Source organism: Corvus kubaryi, unplaced genomic scaffold, assembly GCF_017639235.1.
Source record: "Corvus kubaryi isolate FWS band 111438036 unplaced genomic scaffold, C.kubaryi_AGA036_p1.0 61732, whole genome shotgun sequence".
NCBI lineage: Eukaryota > Metazoa > Chordata > Aves > Passeriformes > Corvidae > Corvus > Corvus kubaryi.
The window spans coordinates 57,223-82,036 of NW_024581418.1; the positions used below are offsets into that span (position 1 = coordinate 57,223).

General features: G+C 43.0%; 1 protein-coding gene across 3 annotated transcripts in view; it reads right to left on the reverse strand.

Moving 5' to 3' along the window:
* Positions 1-978: 978 nt before the first annotated feature.
* Positions 979-24,814, reverse strand: part of GOLGB1 (golgin B1) — a 40,570-nt gene continuing 16,734 nt past the window's right edge. For 2 of the 3 annotated variants that reach the window (XM_042045006.1, XM_042045005.1), the window contains exons 12-24: positions 22,502-22,575; positions 20,727-20,817; positions 19,898-19,965; positions 13,940-18,960; positions 11,183-13,133; positions 9,557-9,735; positions 8,168-8,333; positions 6,931-7,062; positions 5,668-5,826; positions 5,438-5,535; positions 4,650-4,784; positions 3,020-3,125; positions 979-2,649 (exon numbers count right to left, since the gene is read on the reverse strand). In XM_042045006.1, the coding sequence (XP_041900940.1) occupies positions 2,515-2,649; positions 3,020-3,125; positions 4,650-4,784; positions 5,438-5,535; positions 5,668-5,826; positions 6,931-7,062; positions 8,168-8,333; positions 9,557-9,735; positions 11,183-13,133; positions 13,940-18,960; positions 19,898-19,965; positions 20,727-20,817; positions 22,502-22,575 (8,315 nt within the window). In that variant the 3' untranslated portion in view covers positions 979-2,514. The remainder of the gene's footprint in view (positions 2,650-3,019; positions 3,126-4,649; positions 4,785-5,437; positions 5,536-5,667; positions 5,827-6,930; positions 7,063-8,167; positions 8,334-9,556; positions 9,736-11,182; positions 13,134-13,939; positions 18,961-19,897; positions 19,966-20,726; positions 20,818-22,501; positions 22,576-24,814) is intronic. The other variant, XM_042045007.1, reaches the window with a different exon arrangement.

Consider the following 24,814-nt stretch of genomic DNA (forward strand, 5'->3'; position numbering starts at 1 on the left):
GTCCCAGGGATGATAGAGCACAGCTTCGTTGGTTGATCTCCTTCTCAGGCTCTACTGAAGATAGATCAAAAATCAAGGCAGGACAGGTCCATTGGAGAAGAAACAAAATGTTGAAATGCTTGAGACAGGAAACATCAGCTAAAAGGCCCCATCTTTCATCAGGTCAAACCACAAAGCTGTTCAGTCAGATTACGCTTAGCAGACCAGGAGTTCCTTTTGAGGTTTTATTCCTATATTTAATCTAAGCCATAACTGTTCCATCTGCAGGTATAAAACATATAAATCTGAGGCATCAGAATTGTGCCTTTCTTCAGTTCAGGGAAGAAAAATGCATGGGCTTAAAGGAAACATACTTTGCTTATAATAGTTGTTCCTGTTAAACACAGTGGAAACATTATCTACAGCCTTACAACACCCCAACGCTGGCGCTCGTTCCAACAGTGGTGGGGGACTGTAGTAGTGACTATGAACAAGGGTATCTGGTTTTGGCTACAGAAAGTTGGAAGGGGACAGTTTAACTGTCCCAGCTGAGTTATCAGCACATTCCAGCTCACTGTTGCCAACTCCTGTATCTGTCCTAGGGTTGCACAACTCTAACACAGTGCAGCGCTCAGGCAAATGTGGAAAAGTAAACCCCAGCAGATACTGTTTTACTGGAATTGCTTCCACGATTCATGCAATAGTTTGGGTTGGAAGGGACCTTAAAATCATTAGTTCCACACACCCCTGCCATGAGACATTGCCTATTCAAGTGCTATTTCCTTATTTTGTCAATTGAAAAAGGCTGAGCAAGAGGTATGATAGGGAAAAAAGGTCAGCACCTAGGCATTCACACTGTATAAAGAAACAGAGCTTCTGCCCATCACACAAGGCAGCGCACACACGAGACCTGCAGTCCCACTGTGTCCCACACAAGGTGTGGTGATACAGCAGCACTGCATCCTCCACTTTGACAGTTACTTGACAACATTACACAAATTCCATCTGAAAAATAAACTTTATTATACATACAGGAGCTCATACCCCAGGAAGCTATAGACAAACTATTTGGTCACTGAATTTTACATAGCTAGAGCAAGTTCACACTGATAATTCCTGGACAGCACAAGAGGATATATAGTGCCAGTGCTCTGGACCTGCCAGAGATCCAGCTGGTTTAGCTACCAGTGAAATCAATCCATCCTCAAACAGGCTTTCTTGCACTGGCTAGAGCAGCTTAGTTTACCAGCAATATGAAAAGAACTACCTCTTTCCCATGGGAAAAATGTGAGTGTTAATACTCTACTAAGAGGCAGATAGGATTCTCCTGGCCAGTACTCTGAATGAAATGACCACTCGGGATCTGACAGCAAACACGACTGGAACTTCCTTGGCATTCAACATTCTCCTTTTGGAAGAGGGCAGTCTCAAATTCAGGAGGTCTTTAGAAAACATATGGAAATATATCCGTATTTCCATACACCCTAAAAGACCCAGTCCATTTGCATCATTTGATTTGGGTCCAAACACGGCCAAACATCAGCACCAGCTTTCTACACCAGGGATACCAGACCGTTTCAGAACTCTGGCTCTTTCCTCAGCACAGAGGAGAGAGTTTATTTCTGGAGTTTCTGCCTTTGCTTTGGGCCCACACAGCACATTATGGACCCCTTCAACACAGCCTGTGCAGGTTCAGTTTCGAGACAAATGTTTAGTAGATGAGAAAGCAGGAGCAGGGCTGCTCTCATTTCTAGAGGTAAGGCAGCACCTTCCATCATGAGAGGTGCACAAATGCTATAAATAGGAGGGGTTTTAACTTAAGAGCTAAAAAGATTCATGTTTCCTATTCCTTTTAAATAACTAAATTACTGGCATTACTTTACAGCCCCGTCAGGGCAGACATATGACTGATTTTAAATGGAATGTTCACCAGGGTCAGATATACTAATTTTGGCCCTTCTTGAACAGGAGATGCAACTGAGCAGGAAACATGATTTTAAGATTCACATTCCTTAAAGTGCCCATAACTTCCTTAGGATATGCATTTCAGACAGCTCTGAGCCACGGAGAAAATCTAAGGGGTGGAAGAGAAAGGGAAGACAATTCTTCTTCTTACATCCAGCTACAGTGTTCCCCCAACCCCACTCATGGATTCAGCCTAAGAGGGGGAAGATTCTGCAGTTTTAGAAGTGCTGACGTACTGCAGCAGCTCAAGAGTATTTTTCTTACTCTGACCGCAGCACTATACTGTCTAAAATGAGTGATACTACTTCCAGGTACAGGAACAGATGCTGTCCTCAAGGCTTGCAGCACAACCCTGGATCAGAAAATGAACCACTCATGTAGAAAGACCGAGGGAATGGCAAATCTCCTGAGAGCAGTTCCCCAGTACCAGCACTGACTCTTAACAGCGTGCTGGGTGCAGCTGCTGGTTTGGGAAAGGCGGCAGCTGGGAGAAGTGCTGCCCTTCTACAAGGGCATGCAGGCCCTTGGTACACACAGGGCTGAGGCTCCATAAAAGGCTGTCACTCCTCTTCACAGGTGGCCTGTAAAGCACAGGAAGAGCAGAACATGGAGAGCAAGCAGATACACGGCCACTAGCAGAGGCAAGTGGGTCCGGGAGCGGAAGAGAGAGCGTAACAGGCGTCGTAGTCCAAGAGTACTCCGAGTCTGAAAGAGTAAAGAGAGAGCAGTCACTACAAGGAATGGTTGTGTCCCCAGCTGCCTTCATCCAGAGCTCTCTAGACCACGGAGGTAAGTTTGTTTAAGCTAATGAGCATAAACCTTCCCCAAATCATTTCACTGTCAGATCCTAACACTAGGGCAATCCTCATGAAATATTGCCCTTCCCCTGCTCTCTGCAGGTTTTCCATGAACCAGCCCCATCCAATCCTGTTTCCAGCATGGCAAGAACAGAAGAATTACACAGTCCCCAACCAATTTATGTGTGTCTACAGAGGGATTTAACTGCTGTAGGTTCACAGTTTCTTGCGCCAGCTGGGGCTCACATAATTGACAGCTGCGAATGTTAAATTCTTACTCTGCTGGAATTACTATCCATGGAGTCGATCAGCAAGGACTGCTCGTGACCTGGAGTCATATCAATGCTGGCACTTAAGGAAGATGCCCACTCACTTGACTGCAACCTGCCACAACAAACATGAAATTAAATTCAGTTTCTTATTATGATGCCCCAAATCAACACTGTAATCAAGCTCAGGAAAGAAGGTATTTCTCCAAAAAGGAATCAACCCCTGCAAGCAAACCCTGGCTTCACTTGCTAAGAACTGGTTCCATTTGCACAGGTTTCAGGCCTCCTGAGCTCACATTGAGCAAAAGAACAGGGTGACCCAACTAGCAGGAGTCCTTTTTCCTTTCAAGTGAAATTTCATAGTGTGACTTGAAAGAAGCCAGAGCAGATGATACACCTGTATGTTTTAAGTTCTGTGAAATTATTTTGGAAGCCAGCTCTAGCTGCAATAGTGCTGGTTCTTTCTAACTACTTTCTAGTGACAGAGGCAGCAGTCACATCCTGGGGCTGCCATTTATTAATGAGATCAGCTGCAGGAGGCTTTTACAGACTTCAATGACAGAAGGAGCTACAGTTGTCCAAACTGTGTAGCAATTACGAGGGAACTTCATCCAGAATCCTTCCATACAGACCATTATTTTTTTGCTGAATCAACAAGTGTATCAGAAGAAAGGCATTGTTTTCATGTAAAAGACTCCACTACTCCATAACTCCAGTTATGTGAACTACGAGGAAATGCACAGTGTAAGTGCCTACAGTCAGGTCATGTGCTAAAAAACCCTTCGTAGCCAATGAGGAGAATCGAGCATTTGGAACCTGCTACTCACTGCATCCTAATCCCAACATCTAGTCCAGGTCAGCCACCTTTGCTCTGCTGACTCTCAGGGCATCTGTCCAGTGCCCCAAGATACACAGTGTCCTGTGCAGTGCAGAGCACAGTGCTGGATACTGGGGAGGGGCAGGAGAGGGAGGACAAAAGTCCTTTTTCCTAAGTGTTTAACTGTTTCTCAACAACCAAATTAATGAAAAGTTTGTGTTAATTGGCAATACATTAAAAAAGAATGACATTCTTCAAGTCAAAACTGTTTCATGCATGACAGACAAGTGCTTACTGAGAAGACAAATCCCCTGGAAGCATGACAACTCCTCTTTGGCCTGCATCCAATTCTCAGTCTCCAAATTATATCTTCCAGTAGTTAATGTAACTAATTGAGAAAGTGGGCATCTAATTTCTAGACAGAATTTGTCAATGTCTAGTCATTTGTCTTATTCTATCTGCCTATAATTGAAGGAAATGAATTTCCTGAACTCTGGGAAACACTTATTTTACAGTAAGAGTGACTGAGCACCACACCAGCTGCCCAGGGAGGTTGTGAAGTCTTCCTCCTTGGAGATACTCAACAGCCATCTGGCCATGGTCCTGGGCAGCTGGGTCTAGGTTGAGCAGGGGGTTGGGCCAGACAGTCTTTGGAGGCCCCTCCTGACCTCAACCTTTCTGTGATTCTGTGACAGACACGGTAGTTGTCTCTATGCCCCCAGTGCCATTTGACAGAAGGGTATGATGAAGTGCAAATGAAAAACAGAGCTAGAACCACCACACTTCTATGGCGATAGCGTTTGTTTGCTCAAGCTGCCTCACCTCCTGATCTGATCCTGTGCCGCAAAAAGCGCCTCCTCTGCAGCAAGACGACGGTCCCGTTCTTCCTCCAGCTGCTCCTCCAAATACTTCATATCCTGCTTTGTGCTGCTATGTAAATGCTCTGTTTCAGACAACCTTTCCGAAAAAAACAAAGCATATGCCAAAAAAGGCCTAATTCATGGACTATTGTGTTTCTGTTTATATTGACTATTGCAGTGTTTGAAGAGACTCAAATTACCTCCCAGCTCACGCAGGAGACTTAGTTATCTTTACTATATTTAAACTATTTGGAAAACATGAGAGAAGATAAATCTCTTGAAGCTTCTGTTTCACATCAGGAGGGAGTTCCTTGGTTCTGTCATCCATGGCTCCACCTTCTGAAAATTATTTTGAAAGGGTATGAGGAGTCATGTGCTAGATCTTAGTTCCAGAAAGTTACAAGGAATCTTGTGCTACATCTCAATTCCAGACACTCTCAGGCTACAACCTTTAGACCAGGACCACTGATATACTTCAGCAGCTCCTGAGGATGCAGCCGACCAGATCCAAGATGCTGGCTGGCTGGCATTGCTGCTGCATGTTGTCACTGTGGTTTTTTAAAGCTCTAATCCAAAGAGATAACTAATGACAGCTACTAAGTGCATACGACAGTTCCTCCAAATCCACAAGATCCTAATGTGGGACTGAGTTTTCCCAACACACTGGTACAGAATAAAAGCAACATCACTAGCCTCAAGAACTCCATCAGGACCAACATCCCCATCCCTGTTTTCTCAGACTTTCTTTACCTCAGCTGTAGCTCCTGCAGTTCAGGTGTGTAACTGCCTCTCTGCGGCTCATTCTTTTCTTGGGGTGCTCCTGGAGCAGCATCCGTTGCAAACAGCTCCTGAAAGAACACAGGAATGTACTGCAGACTGCACTGAATGAAGAGGACACACAGCCACTACAATGCTGGACAGTTAGCAGAGCCACTTGAAATAAGCTTTTCCCTGCTGTGCACCAAGCCCAACCCCCTTACCATGCTCTTGTCTGCAGCCTGCAGCTCCTGGAGCTGCCTCTCCAGCACTAGGCAGCGGTTCAGGACCTCACTGTAGTGCTGATGGCTCTCACAGATGCTCTGACTGCTCCCACGCAGCTGGAGGGAAAGGGCATTTTTCTCCTCAAAGACCTGAGATAGCTGAGAAGAGAACACAACTAGCAAGCAAAGAAATTGATTTTGTGAAAGCAAAATTCTTCTCTGTCTAACTGAGGGTAAGAATTCTCTTGAGAACATATAACTACCACGCTGCCCATCACTAAGGTCCGAAGACCAGTGACAATCTCCAAGAGTAGCTTGCGGCAAAGATTTCTGGAAGTCTCAAAACATCAAAGAGATGTACAGAATACTGCATGTCAAGAACAGTATTTCTAAAGTGCTGCGATTGACCTAAACCTTTCAGAAATATCATCAGTAAATGATTTTATATTCTCATTTTCTCCTTCAACACAACTCTTTCTGAAGATGGATAAATTCTGGGTCTTCCATTTCAGTGTGGGAATTGACTGATTGTGATTCTGCACTGAAACGAAGGAAGTGTTTCAAACTGGCAGGCAGAAGTGAAGATGACAAGCTTGCCGTCCCAAGGAGGGACTTCCTTCAGCAGCCCAGAAAGCAGGAGGCTAGAAAGTGCTCCCGACAATAGACATGGAACCTGTAAACAACTTTCTTCATATGGTCTCACTCTTTGGTCCCTTTGTCTGATCTTCATCTCCCTCCACCCATCTTTCCCCCAGTCCTCCTTATCTGTCCTCTCTCCCCACCTCTCCCCTTCTCTCACCTCTTTCTTTCCTCCCCTGTCCTCTTCCCTCTTCCTTTCTCCCTCTGGTCACCTGGGAGAAAGGGCACCACATTTCAGTGGCAGAAAAGCTGCTGATTCAGACCGTGTCAGTGAGCCTGCTGGATGGGATCTGCATGGGGCCTGGATATCCTTCTGGTCCATACAGAACAGCTGTCCCACTCATGGCTTCTCTCGCCAATGCTCTGACTCACCCCAGTTACTCACTGAGGGAGAGCAGTGTGGGAGATGAAGGATGGGCTCTAGTGCTGTGCAAGCCCCATCCAGCAACAGGGAATCCATCAATGTGATTCTAACACTGCTTTTTCGAGAGATGTATTTCTGGTTTTGTGTTACTTCATTGAATGCCCACAAGGACAGATCCATTCCTGCTTCCTGAGCCCTATTCCACCCTAACCCTCCCCATACTCCTCATCCGCAAGCAAGTATAAGACATGGATCAGTACCTTGCTGTTTAACTGCTGAATTCTAAGCTCTTTCTGGTGCAGTTCTTTCAGACTGTCACTTAGCTGGGCCTGGAGGTGTTTCATCTCTGTTTCTAGGCTTGAAAAGTCCCCTTTCAGGACTCCTGGAGAAATCTGCCAAGGAAAGAACAATGAAAAATATATTGCACATGTGACAACTCGCTCTTGTGTTAGTCCTCTCTTTTCAGTATTCCAAGGTCAAACCCAACATTATTCCTAGACCTGGAACTTGAGCTGCTCAGGCAAAAGAGCAAATGGGCAATAAACAGAAATATCCTAAAAGCCATCTGAAAATCCAAACGGTTAGGAAAGATCACCAGACTTGCATATATGATGGCTCCTTCTCAAAAGTTGTCTTAAAGCTGTTTACAATACAGGAAGAAAAAAAAAAAAAAGGCACATGAATGAGAAAAGAAAAAACAAACAAAACCCCAAGCAATGTCCACACTGCTCTAATCAACAAAGACCAGAAGGCCAGCACTGAAGAATCCTCCTGGAAAGCATCACATGAACATTGTTCAAACTTTTTCTTTGCATATATGCATGGATGTATCAAAGGGATAAGGGAGATTTCCTACCCCCTCCACTGACATATACCACTGGAAAATTGCAGACGTGGGTGGGAGAGCTCTCTCTTGGCTCTGATGCACTGCACTGTGCATGCAGCCTTCCCTAGACAAGCAAAATACCAAACATTTTCCACTCCACTTTTAGAACTATATATACAGGGGGAATAAGAGAGAAGGTGCAGTGTTCAAGCCTCAGCTTCTCTGGGCTTGAACCAGGATTGTAAATCCCTGTTCCAGTAAAAACAGCAAGAAAAATTCATTAGAAAACTTAAAAATTAAGACGTGACACTAAAATGAGAACTAAGCCAGAAAATCTTAGATTCAAAGACAGTGCAAGATTGCAATTCTAAAACAGCCAGAATACACAGCTGAGAAGTTCCATGCTGCTCCAAAGGACCCAAAGTGCCTACGAAGCCCTGTCGCTTTTACCCTCTTTCTTGAAACACTGGAAACCAGGAACTTAAGGAAGAGCACTTCGGGGTAAGTTCTAAAACTTTCAGTGATGCAAGTTAAATTGTTGGTACTATCTTCGGAGGCCTCATAACCACATCCAATACTGCAGTCTGTAGGAGCTGGATACAGGCACCACACGCTCTTCTGGCTGAGTTTCAAGGCTCACACTTCCAGTAAAGAAGTATCTTTCCACTCACCTTGCCTTGGTGCTGTTCCTCTATGACTTGAGACTTGCTGAAGGGTAGCGTCATTTCCTGTGTGATCCTTTGTAAATGGCTCAGCTGCTTGTCCTTCTCTGCTATGGCCATCAGGTACTGCTCCTTCATGCTGCTTCTCTGCTTTTCCCAGGTGGTCTTCTCCTGTCTGCCCAGCACCAAACAAGGGAAATTACAAGGAAGTTACCAGTATCACTTATGTCCAGGTATCCAGCTAAGAATGAGCAAAGGGTGATTCAATCACCATCCCCATGCTAGACATGAAGTTTTATAACCAAGCCAAGCCAAAACAACTCACTTAAGTAGAGGAACCTTAAGAGCAGGTTTAAGGAAGTTCTCTGTATTTGGTTGAACACTTCTGATTGTTCCATGCTCACACTTTTTGTGTTCCTGGACATTGTTTTGATCTCACTGTACAGAGTTTTGTCAAGGAAGTCACTGTCATTGCCACTTGTCCCCATAACAATTTCTCTACACGGTCACATGTGCACCAGACCCATAGTACTGATCCCACCACACCAACATGAGGCCATCACTTCATGTACAGTGTAAAAGCAACACAGGAAATAAACCTCCTGTTCTTTTGTCAGGATAAATAAAATTTGTAAGATGCTTCAACTTTACGAGATCTGAAGTTTTAGTTTGAGGGTCAGATTGGGGGCAGGGGGAAGGGAGAGAACTACACGTTTTTATATCACTCTGGACAAAGATAAGCCATAGACCTTTTTACAAAGAAAATCCCACCCTTTTCATTCCAGCCTCAGGCATTCTTAAATGGATCTCTGAAATATTTGAAAGCGTTTCCCCCCCCCAGCCCCGTTTTCAGAACAGAACATATTTGTCTGACTAGTTTTAGTCCAGTTGGAGAAGACAATTTTACTAGAAGTGAATTACAGAGTTTTTTAAAAACACTAGAAGACATAGATCAACTGAAATCAAGGATTAGACAGCCATACAAAATGAGTATGTTCTAAACTATGGTATCAGTGGGATAATAAAGGGTTTTCAGCAGCAGCCTGTAATGGAGAGTACTGTGATCATATATGTAAACTCCAATACAAGAAACAGCCTCAGTTTCCTCTCCAACAGATGATACTGACCACCACCAGATGAAGGAAATAAGAACTAAAAGGTCACTGATCTATTTCGCACAGGCACTGACCTCCAACCTGCTGGGCTGAAATTCAGAGGCAGAAGCTGGACGAGGGAAACATGTGCCCTCTCCTGGCCAGGGCAGAGTGCCTCAGTGGCACCTGGCACAGTCCAGGCTGAGGTTCTCAGCATTCCCTTCACCTCTGCCCACAACTGCTCTTTGATAGAAACGAACACATTTGCATCATCACCGAGGCAGGGAGCAGACAAACAGTTCACCTGAGCTGCTGGAGCTCCTGCCGGTACACAAGTCCTTCTTGCTGCAGTTGTTCTTGCAGACGGAGCTGTTTGTCTGCCTCTTGCTCCCACTCCTGCAGTTGTGCCTTTAAGCGAGAATTCTCAGCGGCTTCCACCCCGACCAGGATGTATTGCTGCTGCAGATTCTCCAGCTCTCTTACCTGGAATTAAAGGGAAACATCAGTGTGTGACAGCTGAGCAAGCATCAGGTTTATTACTTAGAACTGTTCAAGAGCATTTCTCAGTGTGGTATCTGGAGGGAAAAAAGGTCACATTCAGATGACAGAGGAACTAGAAATTGAATCATCAAATGCAGCAGTGTACTAAAAACTGCTCAGAAAAAAAAAAACCCTCAGAGAATTGTATTGTTAATGAGGGCAGTTGAATTTTGAGCCCTCCCATGAAGATACGACATACATTAGAAGACTCCAGGCTATAATATTAATTATCTTATTCAGAGGAAAAGAAGGAACAGAAGGAGCTGGTTAAGCATAACTCCTGAAGTTGGTATTTACTGTAAACCAGGAAACTGATGAAGTAAAATCCTTTTGGCTTTCCAATTCCAGTCATGCTGTAATTAGAAGTAAGTCGTTGTTACGCATGCATCACTGCAATTGTTTTTGAAGACAAGAAGATATGGCTGACTCTGGAGACGGGAAAGTACTTAATGAGTGGCAGTGGGACGTAACTGTCAGTCTGTCTTCTGATCAGCAACGAGAACTCTGAAACTTGCTGGGCTGCACTGTGCCAGTGACTACACAAACACAGACACATCCAGTGTGCAGGCAAGGATGTCAAAAGGAATCTGCAACGTCTTGTACCCGCCTTGGAAATCAGCTGCCAAGAGGAGGAGGAAATTCAAGCCTTTGCTCTAGTCTCTTTCAGAAACCTAAGGCAAATCAAATGCATGAGCTGACACAGGTGTGAACTAAGCAGGTTAACAGGGACCTGATTTCCATGATTTCATATTTTAAACCAAGCTAACAGAGAAACCACCCTGGGAAATTAACAAAGAAATCACAGCCTCCATGTCAGAGAAAATAACATAGATGGCCTATACCAGATCCATGGGGTCTGATGGAGCATGCCCACAAATACTAAGGTCATTGGGAGGCAACTCCATTACCTTTGAAAGGTCATGGTGACCCAAGAGGTTCCTGAAGACTGGAAGAAAGCAAATGTCATCCCTACCTACAAGAAGGGCAAGAAAGAGGAGCTGGGAACCTGCAGTCTGGTCAGCCTCATCTCCATCCCTGGGAAAGTGAGGGAGCAACTAATTCTGGAAACCATTTCCAGATACATGAAAAAACAGGCTGGCCAGAGAAGAAGTGGAATATTTACCAGTGGAGATATTCAAAATCCAACAGGACATTGTACAGAGCAACCTATTCCAGCCAACCTTGTTTGTGCAGGGGGGTTGGACCAGAAGATCTCTAGAAGATCTCCAGAAGACCCTTTGAATCTCAGCTATTCTGTGATGTCATGACGACAATGATCTATGCATCACATTGCAATTACCAGATCTAAGTGTGCTGAATTTTAAGACTTGAAGATCCAAGTCCCGTGTGGTGCTTTAAGTAAGAGCAGGAAGAGAGAACAAGGACTTACTACTCTGTCTCTGTCACTCTGCAAGGAGGCCAGTGCCTTCTTCAGACTCTGCACTTCTGAAGAAGTGGTGGAAGTGCTCCCTTCTGCTTGCTGTTTCACTTCTTCAATCTTACGTGTTTTGTCCAATTCATTCAACAGACGGTCTCGGTCATTCTGCAGGCTTGCCATAGCCTTGGTGAAAGATTTGACTTGGTTGGAAGAGCCTTCCAGTTCCAAAGACAAATGGAGAAGCTCATCATCTTTAGCTCTGAGCTGCTGATTAAGTTTCTCAATCTGGGCCAAGAGACCTCTTGTATCAATAGCCTTCTGCAGTTCTGTCAGCTCAGACCTCACCATATCTCGGTCCCTGGCAATGGAATGTTGCTCCTCTTGTAGCTGAGCCATCTGTTTCTGAAGATTCTGTACTAGACTCTTTTGTTCCTCTAAGTCTGCAGAGTATTTCCGTTTCAAAACGTGAAGCTCTTCATTGGCCTGGTCTCGACTATCCTGAAGAGAGCTCATGGACCTCCCAAAAGACTGAATTTGAGCTCTGAGATCTTTGTTTTCATCTGTGACTGTAAGCAATTTCTGTTCCATTTCCATCAAGTCCCGTGCCAACTCTGCTACTCTCTCTTCTGCTGTCTCTGTTTCGTTCCTCAGTATCCCTGCATCATGATGCAGGTGCTTCAATTCCTTCTGGAGCCTGTCCTCAGCCTCTCCCACTCTCTTGGCTGCATCCCTTTGAACACATTCTAGCTCCCCCTCCAGTTCCATTATTCTTTTCTGGGAGAGGGAAAGCTTGTGACTCAGTTCTTGTACCTCTTCCTCTCGAGCCTTCAGTTCTGCTTGACACTCCATGATGGGACTCCCCTCATGTAATGCTGCCATCTCACTCTGCACCCGGGACAGAGAGGACATAAGGGTTTCGATCTCTTGAGACATACTGACTTTATCCTCTCTCAAGGCTTCCATGCACTTCCTGAGATCGTCCTGAGTACACTCAGACTCTTTCAGCTGTGTTTCTATGGTTGCCTTCTCATTTTCCAGAGTTTGGATCCGCTGAAGCTGTATTTTGAGAAGTTGCTTCTGTTGGGAGTCCTTTATTGAAATCACTTGGTTAAGGTCTTCTCTGTACCGCACCAACTCTGCATTCAGCTTGGCATTCTCAGAGTTGAGGTCATCCATCTGGCTATGGAAACTTCTAATTTCTTCCTTGAGCTTGTTGTTTTCAGCAGCAGCGTCTTGAATTAGCTGGTCTTTTTCCAAGATTATAACAAGATGGCGTTCCTCAAGCTGCTTGTAGTCCCTCAGTATGCGGTCTCGGTCGTCCTGCAGAGATGACATGGACTTGGTGAAGGAGTCCAGTTGTGCCTTCTGCTGCTTACTTTCTTCTCTGTTTATCTTCATCTTTTCAGTGAGATGATCAAGTTTGTCAAGAATTTTTTTCTTTTCATTTTCCAAGGCTTTTTTATCTTCTTCCTCCTTAATTAGCCTACACTCCAACTCTTTCATCTCTTCAGAATGTTGCTGCTGTAATTCAGCTAGAGCAGCCATCACTGCTTCTTCTTTGGCAGACAGCAAACTCATGATCTTTTGATCTTTGGCACTGGTTTCTTCATGCAGCTTATTTGTTAGGTCCTTGGAAGCCTGCAGATCAGCTTCAAGCTGTTCACAGTTGAGTTTAAAATTCTGGATACTGGTCTCTTGTTGCTTGACCACAGTCCCCAGCTCTTCCCTGGCCAGCTCACATCTGGTGAAGGAATTCTGTAAGTCAGCAAGCTGGTCTCTCAGGCTGCTGATTTCTGAGCCCAGTTCCTGCTGTTTATTCTGAGACTTGCTGTACAGTTCCTGAGACCGCTCAAGCCGAGTCAAAAGCTCTTTTTTTTCCTCCTGCAACATTTCACATGTCTTTTGATGATGCTGAATCTCCTGCCTGCAGTCAGCCTCCCAGTCTTTCTTGCTGCGTTCCAGCCTGAAAACAGAAAAGATAAAGTTGGTCAAAAATCCATGAAGTACCTCAATATCTTAACCCACACTAACACTGGTTTTATACTAATTTAGAAAAGCCACAGAATTCGTTTTACTTAAAGAAAAACTGGAAGAGCTGGAAATAGCTCTCAATTTAAAATTCAAGCTATCTTTTAAAGTTCTGACTGTACTACTGCCTGAAGGGGGTGGTGCCAGGGGAATATATTCTTTTAAAGTTGTCCATGCCAATACTGAAAAAAATGGAGGCACTTAAAACACTGAATGTTATCACCTCCTTTTCATTACATTAATTCTCTCGTCCACTGTAGCTAACAATAAAAAAAACTCCACACCATCCCACAGTGAAATTGCTGTTCTGATACCTTTGATGTCCATTTCATGCTCCAGCATGCAAAGATACAGCATATAAACATTTTATAAAACAATTTTACTCATGTTAAGAATGGTTTGGTTCTGAATTTTGGAAATACACAGATGTACGTTCTGATAGGTTTCCATAGCTCCATCTTCCCCATAAAATTTATTTTGGGATTAAACTGGAATTATGTATCCCAATGCTCTCTTGACCTCTCAGTGCAATAACTCCATGCAAAAGAAACTAATTAATCTGAAAGACTCTAGATAGTAATCGGATGGTGAGTGCTTGTCACAGAGAACAGATTTAACACAGGTATCCTAATGATGTGAAGAAGGACTATTTTAGATTGCTGATCACCCTGTGTCCTTGTGCAGACAATAAATACAAAGTAACCTTTTCCCCATAAACCTCCCCTGACACAGCTTATTTACCTGGATATATGAGTCTGGAGTTCTTCCATACGCATGGTCATGTGTTTCATCTGGTCCTTTAGCACAACACAAGCTTCCTCTTTTGAACGTATTTCTTCTTCCTTCTTTTGAATAGTTTCAGTGAATTTCTTCTCCCATGTTTTTGATTCATCTATCACTCTATCCCTATCATCCTGAAGGGAAGACATGCTCCTGGTGAAGGCTGCAAGCTGGGCTAGTGTTTTGTTTAGACTGCCTTCCAGTTGCTTGGCTTCGTGATCCTTTGTCCTCAAGGAGTCTTGCAGATCACCAACTGTTGTTTCCATGTGGTCTTTCTCCCTCTGCAATGTCGCCAGCTTTTCTTCCATGTTTTTAATTTCCTTCGAGTGCTTGTCTTTTTCCTGTTCCAGTCTTCTCTCAAAGTCCTCATCCTTTTTCTTCATTTGAATTTTAATTTTCTCTTTGTTTGCTTGCAACTCTTCTTTCACTTTGACACTCTCAGCTAGAACCCTTGCTGCCTCACTTTGAGTGTCATCCAACACTACTTTGCAGAGAGCAAGCTCTGCCTGGGCTTTCTTGGTGTCTTCAACTGCTTTAGCTGAAGTTTCTTTGGCTGCTTCTACCTCTCTCTGAGTCTCACTCTGCAGAAATTCCAGAGCTTTAACAGTTCTTTCTAAACTACTGTTCTTCTCCTGGCTTTTAATACAGTCCTTCTGCAGCTGACTAATCTCCTGCTGTTTCTGTTTCAGCAGTTCTTGAAGCTCCTTTATATGTGTGCTGCTTTCTCCTCTCCAATTGTCTTTTAGCTTTTCTACAAATTCCTTTTGCTTTTCTGAACTTGCTTTGCTTTTCTCCTTTGCCATCCGACTTTTCTCCTCCTCCAGTTCATGCATCATTCTCTGCAAACTCTGAAGCTCATGTTTCAGTTGATCATTTTTGATTTGGAAGTCTGTTGCATCTTGCTGATAGTTTCCAATACTTCCATTAAGTTCTGCCAGCTGATTCATGAGCCTTTCTTCCAAGTCATCCTTTTCAGCCGCTAGCGCATCCTTCAGTGCTGTCATTGTGACCAGGTCGTCTTTGGCTTTTTGGACTGTTTGCTCCATCTTTGCTACTGTAGCCTGAAGAGCATTCACTTCATGGACTTTCTCTTCCATTTGGTGCTCTAAAGCCCTTTTCTCACCTGCTAAAGTCTCAACACACCTGCGGATGTCCCCCAGCTGTTGCTCTGAAGCCCTTCTACTCTTTTCCAGCTCCATGATTCGTTTAGTGAGCTCAGCTATTTGCTGTCTGTAGATACCAGGATCCTCACAAGGTTTATCAACTTCAAATGCCTCTTGTTCCAGCTCTGCAGCAGGAGGCTTTGGTCTACAAGTTATGTCCACTTGATTTTCAGACCTTTCCATCGGTGGTGGTGTGGCAACTGCCTCATTTGTTTCTTCCCCTGTTGTCTGCTGGGCAACATACTTGTTTACAAGTTCTCTGCTTTCTTTCAGCTTAGATTCTGTTGACTGCAAAAGACACTTCAAGTCCGTGATCTCTTGATTAAGAGACTCCTTTTCAGCTACTACTGTCTCAAGCTGAGTAGAAAGAAACTGGCATTCCCTCCTAGAGCACTCCAGATCTTCTTTCAGGCTAGTGTTTGTAAAGCTCTCTCCAGTCCTGTGTAGCTCTCCATCAGTAAAATGCATCTCTGCTCTAAGCTTCTCATTCTCCTCCTCTAGTTCTAGGATCTTTTGTTGCTTTGATTTTGCAAATTTTCTCATTTTCTCCTTCATTCCATCAATTTCCTGTCCAGCTTCCTGTAGCTGCTTATCTGTTTCCTCTTTTTTGGCTTCAGCCCTTTTTAGCTGAAGGAAAATTTCCTGCTTTTCCTGCCTAACAGTTTCCAACACACGCTGAATTCGCTCAGCCTCATTACTCACATTCTCATATGACTGCAGCAGAGTTTCATATTCTCCCTGAAGCTCCTTGTATTTCTCCTGCCACTCAGAACTCTCAGTGGCTTGAAAGCACTTCAATGATTCTACCTCCTTCTCCAGCTTCTCTTTCTCTAGAATAACTCTGTCCAGATTAAGTGTAAGGTTTTTACAGCATCCATCAAGATTCTGATTTTCTCTAAGTACTTTACCAATTTCTGCAGTAAGTTTTTCTCGCTCTCCAGTGAGGCACATTAACTTTTCTGTTAAGGTATCTGTTTCTTTAACATGGCCACATATTTGGCTTTCCATATTTGTCAGCTTGACAGAAAGATTGTCAATAGTAGTTTTAGCATTAGCCAGTTCCTCTTTTAGAGATTTGCTCTCCTTTAGTGCCTCTTTTCTAGAGATAAGTGCAGCTTGCAACTTTCTTTGCATTTGATTCTTCTGTTTAGCTGCTTCTGCATTGTCCTCTTGTTTCTCCTGAATTTCAAGCATCTCTGTTTGCAGTCGCCTGCTTTGTTCCTCATGCACCTGAGCCTGAGCTTCCAACTGACCACACAGTCTTTTGACTAAGTCCTCTTTTTCCAGCAATTGTGCCTGCACATTAGTGAGAACTTTGCTCTTCTCCTTTAACTGCTGGTTAAGAAATTCCATTTCTTCATCCTTTTGATGCACAAGGATTTTCAAGTCTTCCAGACTGGCCACTCCAGAAGTTTTTCCATGACTCTCCTCCAGTTCTGTCTGAAGACTTGCTCCCTTAGCTTCAGCTTGGTCAGAGGTTCTCTTTAGCCCTTCTATCTCCACAAACAACTGTGCTATGTGCTGTTGCAAATCAAAGATTAATTCTGATTTGTGAGCAAGTTCCCCTTGCATATGGCTGACATTACATTCCAATTTCTCTTTCTCCATCTGCAATTGGTCAAGGTGTTTTTTAAATTCTTCCTCAGAAACATCTGCAACTTGTACAAGCTTGTTATTTGTTGTATCTTCTGCTTCCATGAATGAAGACTTCAACCCACCCTGACTCCCAAAAACACTCTCTGATGATTGTTTCTGTTCTTGGAGTTGTCTGAGCTGAGCCTGAATGCTGTCCTTCTCTTTGCTTTGCTGATCAAATTGTTCTTGCAGGATGTTGTAATCATCTTTCTGCTGTTTCAGTTGTTCTCTGTGATGCCTGTCCTTTTCTTGAGCCTTTTTTATAGTGTCTTTACGAGATACCAGAGCCTCTTGAAGTTTTTTTTGAAGTTGTTCTTTTTCTTGTTCAAGAACCAAAATCCTTTCTTTAAGAGCAGACTTTTGATTTTCTTCCAGATTTGTATGTGCTGAACTATGTTTTTCATTTTCTTCATCATCTTCTGGGCTTACATTGCTTTCAGTTACTTTGTCAGGAATTGTCTGATGCTCCATGATTTCATCTTTAATTGAAACAGTGTTTGCCTTACCTTGCAAGCTTTGCCTCATTTCCTCAATCACTGCCTGCAGTCGCGCTTCAGTAGTTTCTTTATCCTGCAGGTCCTTCCGGATGCTCTGCAACTCAGATTCCTTTTCAGAAAGCAGCTGAGTTAGATAGTCCTCACTGGGCTGGTTTTCAAGACTCACTTCTTTGCTGATCATGCTTCTCATGTTTTCTTCCCCTGTAGCTGCCTGAGCCACTGAGGTTTCTGATTCTTGTTCTCTACTCAGTTGTTCTAATTCATTCTCCAATTTGATAACCTTCTTCAGAAGCTCCTTCCTGTTCACAAGTGCTGCTTGCAGCTTCCGCTTTACTTGCTCATTTTCTTTTCTCAGAAGTTCAACTTGATTTACTAATTCCTCATTTTCTTTACTTGCTGGCTCTGTCTCATTCTGCTGCTCAGATGCCCCACATTTCAGACATGCATCTTTTGCTCCTATGTTTTGTTCTTTTTCTTCCTGGGCTTTTAATAACAGACTTGTCTGCTCCTTAAGACTCTTCAGCTCATTTCCTAGAGAAAATTTCTCTTCGTTCAGTAGAACCATTTTCTCAGACATGCTGACACTGATCTCTGCCATCTGTTGGTCCTTTTCCAGCAAGGCTTGTTGCAGGCTCTCTATAGACCTGGTGTGCGCAGCAACAAGCTGTTCTAGGCTTGCTGCCTCGTGTCCCTTTACGGCTAACTTGTGGGAAAGCTCTTCCATCTCTGCTGTATTCTTCCTCAAAAGTTGTCCTAGATCAAGTACTTCACATTCCTTTGTCTCAACCTGGCTTCTCAGATCCTTTATTTGCATGTCCTGGTCAGAAAGCTGAAGTTGTGCTTCATCCAAGTCCTTTTGCAAAGCTTCAATTTTTATATCCTTGGATTTAAATTCATTTTTAAGGCTCTGGATTTGCTCTCTTAGAAGACTGCTCTGACTGTCTGACAGCCTCTGCTTTTCTGAAAGAGCTAGATCTTCCTCTAGTTGCTTCACTCGCTCCTTCAGTTCTGTTATGGTAGAAAGTTCTTTCACCTGACACAAGAGCTGATCTTGTTCTTCAGTCAAAACACAAAATGTACTGTCAGAATCCTCTCTTTTTTTTCTGTATTCCTCAGCCAACTGGTTTAGCCTATTTATTTCTGCACATTTTTCTCCTAGATCCTTCCTAAAGGATTCTTCTGATTTCTGCAGAATTATTTGCAGTTCTATAATTTGGTTTTGTAACTTTATCAGTTCTTGAGATTGAGAGGTGCTAGGCTCTGGATCTGCTGTAGAAACTTCTTGCATTGCCTTCACCTTACTGCTGCAGGGGACAGGGCTTCCCTGAGGCTCTTCTTGAAGACTGATTCCATTTTCCTGAAGAAAGCCAATTTGCTGCATTTCTGTTTCTCTCAGTAATGAGACACTCTGTGTATCTGACACCTTCAGCTCTTTCCTCTCCAGACACTGTATCTGTGAATTCTCTTCCAGCTGGTTAGCTTCTGTTTGGCTGCCTGTAGAAGTTTGGCCACTGGGGCCCTTGAGCTGGCTTTTCAGAAAAGTTATTTCTTCTTGGGCTTCTTTCAGTTCGAGCAGCAAAACTGACAGCTCTTTCTGTTTCTCTGCAGCAATATATTCTAGAATTCCAGGTGGACAACTTTCCTCAGTAAACTGCTTGCTTCCATTGGTAAAGCCATCTGTCCCTGCCTGAAAGAAAATAGCAGGTATCATTTTTCCTTTGAATCTTGTGAAAGGGCCACTTTTGGAAGTATCTGCTGTCCACATTTTGTAGCCTTTGTAGCTTTCTCAAGCTGGCTTTTGCAATAAATAGAAGCCTCACTAATAATAGGGGGACTCTGTCTTGGCAGCAGGGGGTGGACTAGGTGACATCCAGAGGTCCCTTCCAACCCCAACTATTCTGTGATTCTGTGACTTCCCAGGTCACTTCTGCTAATTTGAGTTTCTGAAGTTGCATCATGAAAGATTCTGGCTTTATGGTCTGAAGGATCAGACCATAAGGACAACTTCCTATTCCCTTTTTTCCCCTTCTCTCTAGATTACAAGACAGTATGACTCTGAAGTCTTTAAGTTCTCCTGTGATTCACAAGCCCTCTAGTGTACTTATCCAGCCACATTTTTGTGGCATCCTATTCATAGTCTTAGAATAAGGAGGTTTTGTCCCCTATTCTATCTGTCCATTTAACATGAAGAAGAAGTAGGATAGAAGCCCATATTCCAATCTGTGTCTATGTCCAAACTGAAAGCGCTAGACAAAGCACCTGGAACAAAGTGCTTGGCTTTTTCCAAATAACTATCTTAAGGTTTCTTCCCACCCCCCAAAACAGATTACAAAAGAAAAGCAGTCACAAATCCTCCCCAGAAACTTTGGATCAACAGCCCACCAATAAGTTAACACGCTGCGTTGTAAAGGCTGTTCATCAGTTTGGAGGGCAGAAACAATTTTTGGGGAACCGCTGAAGGAGGGCTGCTCTTAAACAGTCTGCTGTCATAATGCAGCAACCACTTTAAGTCACAGGAGGTTAAAAAAAGCCAACTCTCTGGGGCTTTTAAACTAAATTAAAGTTTTCATATCTACAAATGCATACAATACTGAAACCAAAAGGGTTTTGGACTACATTTGTACCTCAGAGAGCACGAAAGTGTCATCAAAAGGCTTTTGCACTTCAGAATTCACCAGCTCTCCTGACACACCTAATGATAAAAGGTACACTTGTCACCATCAGCATAACGACTTGCAGGTAAACTCTGTAGGTGAGTGAAGGGACACTAAATTGCACTGGAGCTTCTATAGAAGGTGAGAAAAGACAAAACAAAACAAAAAAAGGCAGCAAACCAAGCACACAAAAAAACAACCCAGAGTCTGAGTCTATGCAGTGCACAGACATCCTGTTGTGGTTTAACCCCAGCCAGCAATTCAGACCCTGCAGCTGCAATACGGCTCTGTGCCAACTCCCTGTGTTTGCCACATGCTGGCATCACCTGTACACAGCACTTCTGACCCCTGCAGAAGGATGAAGAGCAAAGAGACAAGTGAACCAGGTAATAGATTGGTTTGACTGCTTTTTCTTTTTTTCATGTGGGATGCGGGCAGGAACTAAATCCTGACACAAAGAGAAATTCACTGGCTTGCAGAGAAGAACACAATTCTTCATTTTATCTTAATTCTCTTCTGTGCCTTACACATCACTCTTTGCATCTACAAATGCACTCCTTCAAACCCTTCTCTCTTTCTAACCTTAGCAACCACTTTTTTCTTCTCTTCTGGTATATCCTACCCATCCCACATTAGAATGTTGTCCTCTACCTCATGTAAATTTTTTCTGCCTTCTGTAGATTATCATCTTTAGATTCTGACCTCAGAGCTCCTCCTTCTAAATAATTTTAAGAGTTGTCCCTGAAACTTCTCAAATTTCCACAATTTTCTTGTCACATGCCTTATTCTGTGTCCTCACCTGAAGAAGCAGAAGAACAGTCTACATAAGAGGCTGGAGTTACCACGGTCTTCAAGTCTTGCAATTTTGCCTCAGCACCAATATTCTTATTCTGTGGGTTGAAGAAAAAACACTGAGCTTTGAGCCAGTATGGCTCTCATCCTGGTATGAGAAGACAGCTCTTATAGCTGTCTACTGCTCTGCCAAGCTCTAAGTAAACCTATCAGTCCCAACTTTGGACACAACTCTGAAGCCTACGGAAAATAAATAAATAAACAAATAATAAAAAAGAGAGATTTGTTTTGATGTTAAGCAATAGACTAAGACATATCTCACCAGATTAACATATCAATCGATGCAATGATTTAAATAACTTCCTTCCCACCCTGAGATGATTTCTCTTCCATCTTCACTACTTCAAAGGGACTAACTACAGTATCATAACCTTTCACTGACTGCCCAAGCAGAGAAGGTGAGAGGTCACATGTCTGTCAGTCTATGCGTCATTGCTCCAGCAGATAAAGGATCTGGAGTCTTCCCAATAAAGTTTTGCTAGGCTCTATCACACAAACAAACTAATAACCCCATAAGAACCTTTTAACTGCTAGATGTCCTTAACCTGGGTTTAGGTAACTATGTAACTTGACCTAAAGTCATGGGTCAGGTGCACAAATGGTAGGAATAGCTGTCCACGTGTAAAAAGTTAGATGCAAGCTATTTAGCTGGACTCTTTTTTATAATGAATACATTGAAAAGGACAATTCCAGGGTTGTTTTCATTGACCCATTTTCAACTTAATCCACCTTGTTCCAGGTGATTCATATGCTAAATAACCTGTTTTTTGCACTATCTATTAAGGGGCAGTAGAAAATAGCTCAAATGCTTACATCTGCCCTTGAAAAGACTACATGTGTGGGTGTGTGCATATTGCCACTGATCTACCAGCTCACAGCTTGACTGCAGGCAGTTGGAAGGTAACGGTCTGAGTCAAGCAGGATGAATGACTCAAAACATTTCTCCAGTTCCAATGAGTCCCAAATATCAACCTTCACCTTAAAACTTCACAGTAATACACATACCCTCTGATAGAGAGGAATGTATTAGATAAAACACAGCATCAACCTTCCCCCTGTGGACAGGATGGGCAAGCAGAACAGGCTGCAAAGAGCCAGACCTTGCTCTAAGCTAACAAACAGTTCCACAGCAAATCCTCAGTACAGATACACAGAAGCTGTCATCTCCCTCCCCATGCTGAGGGTAAAGCCAAGCAGCAGGTTCCTAATCCTGCATTCTTCCCAACAATAGCCTGACTGCATTTGTACCTGCAGCTGGACATGGTGGAGTAGCACAAGGACAGTGCCCACCTGTCTCCCACTCAAGGAGCACACAGCTTCCCCCAGTCGGTCAGCCAGGTGCCCATCAGGGCAGTGGGAACGGACAGGGCCCGTTTGAAATGACATATAATGACAGCTGAGTCTTTGGAACTGTACTTCCAGAGACCTGTCTCAGTTTAGCCCATGGTTTTGCTGAAAAACTAACTCACAAGAGGCAGAAAATAGCACAAACATGGACTGGGTGGATGAAGGACACAAGAAATCCACACAGCCAGCAAAGGGAAACACAGTCCATTATGAACACAGCGCAAGAAGTATTTGGAAGCTATTTCTTTCACCATTAATCCGGTTAATAATAACCTTCCAAAGAGGATTGATAAAAAGACCATGACAGCTTAGCTGTTTTAAGGCCAGTCCTTGACCTATTTTAGTTTTAGCTTATTTCAGCTGCTTAATGATTACCTGTTCTGCATCTTCTGTGATCATCACAGCTTCCTGCTGAGGCTCCTGGAGAACAAGTTGCAAATGCGGTATTTCTGAAACATTCAAACACAAAAAATTTCTTTGAAAATTAAGACTCTGCTTTAGACAGAAATGGGATAGTCTTCCAGGAGCTTTAGAGAAAGGACACGTGGCTGTTAATAACAGTTAATGGAGATACATAACACTGTCATTGGATAATGTGGGTTTAGTTTTTTTAGAGGCAACCCCATAAACAACATGCTGTTTTAAGCAGCTTTTAGAAAAGAACAATTGTTGTCATACAGACATACTGAAAGACAGGTAATAGAGATTCAAGTTTTAAGAAACATTTTTATAAAGGAGAGGAGAGAAAGAACTGTTGTAGCAAAATGTTTCAAATTTCATTGGAAAAAATAAAATGAGAAATTGTTATAAATTTACAAGAAAAACACATTCTGTAATTCCTTCTCAGTTCTAATTAAAGTATTAAGTGATGCCTCTGTTTTTTAGTATAGGAGCTAGTAAAGCAACAAATACTATGTCTTCCCCAGAAATACCAACTTAGAAGCATTAAAAAATGGGCCCCATTTTTGTAGACACATTAACTACCAATGATGGTATGAAAAATACGTTAATATAAATGCAAAATAAAATTCAGGACCAAGTAAAACAGTTCTCTTAGGCATTCAAATTTCTGTACTTTTCACTTCTGAGCATGCAGAGAAGACACACATACCATCAACATACAGTACAAGGTTTTCTTCTGTACCCCTTTAAACACTTTTCTACATACAACTGATTATACAAAACTGTATTTGCTAAGTATTATGGAAGTTGAGGAAGCTCAAATGAATCAGTTTTGTGAACTCTAACAACTGGAAGACAGTCTGTGTTTTCTGTGATAATGGCTTTCCTTTACTGATTCATACTATACTGTAGTCTTTCCACCAACTGAACTATGGAAAGCCTCATACAATGTTCCCTTACGTAGCAGGAGGAGAGACCTTCAATCACTCAAAGAGCTGCTTCAAGAAAACTTCAAGGAATTCATATGGATGTAAAGAGAGTTATAGATATTCTGGTATAATGCACTGCTAAACCCGTGGAAATGGAAAGACTACAAGGATTTCAAGAATCTTTACATTTCAAACAATGACAGCTTGAAATTTGAAGGCATTTGTTGAGGTCTGCTTGAAAAGCATCAGAAATTGCAAAATATAAGGTAACTATAAATCCTTATTTCATTCTTTTCAAGTTAGGAATGGATTACGGTGGGCAGTTTTAGGCATCCCACTTTAGATAAGACTGACAATTCATGGGACAAAAAGGAGTAACAAAGTATTTAGAACCTATAGAGCAGACTTAAAAGATGATGATTTTTTACGTTTCATTTAATATTTTGGTAAGTTTTTAAAGAAATTACATCACCCAGTGTTTAAGATCTAAAAAAATGTCAGCAATCAAGTGTTCAATGCACCCAATGGAAACAGAATTACAACAACAGCAGCAGCAGCTTGTTCTGAAGTAAACATGCAGCTAAACATGCATTGGGAAGGATGTTTTAAGTAACATGATAATAAAGCTCTGAGTCACTGCATTTTTCAGGTGGAATTCCTTTCAGTAGAGGGAGGAGATGCTTTTTAAGAAAGCTGATTAAAGTTTTCCAGGTGCATTTTGGATGTACTCAATTGTAACTTGGGGCATGATATCAGATCGAAAGCTGGATTTCTGTAAGGCCTTTGATATGGTCTCCCCAACACCCTTGCTACTAAATTGCTGAGATACGGGTTTCGCAGGTGGACTGTTAGGTGGGGTAAGGAACTGGCTGCATGCAAAGAGTTGCAGTCAATGGCTCAGCATCCAAGTGGAAACCAGGTCCCACAAAAGTCCATACTGGGACCGGTACTATTTAGTGCCTTTACTGCTGACAGAGACAGCTGGATGGAGTGCACCCTCAGCACACCTGCAGGTGACACCAAGCTGAGCAGCTGATTTTGCTGGAGAGATGTGATGCCATCCAGAAGGACCTGGACAAGCCTGAGGAATGCAGCCACGCGGCCTTGTGCAGAGCAAGGTTTAATAAGGCCAAGTGCAAGACCCTACACCTGGGCTGGGGCAATCCCCAGTATCAGCACAGATTGTGGGCTGAATGGATTGAAAACAGGCTACAGAGGATGACTTTGGGATTCTGGTAAAGTAAAAATTGGACAGGAGCTGGCAGTGTGTGCCTGCAGGCCAGAAAGCCAACCTTATCCTGGGCTGCACCAAAAGAGGCGTGGGCAGCAGGTTGAGGGAGACAATTCCCACCCTCTT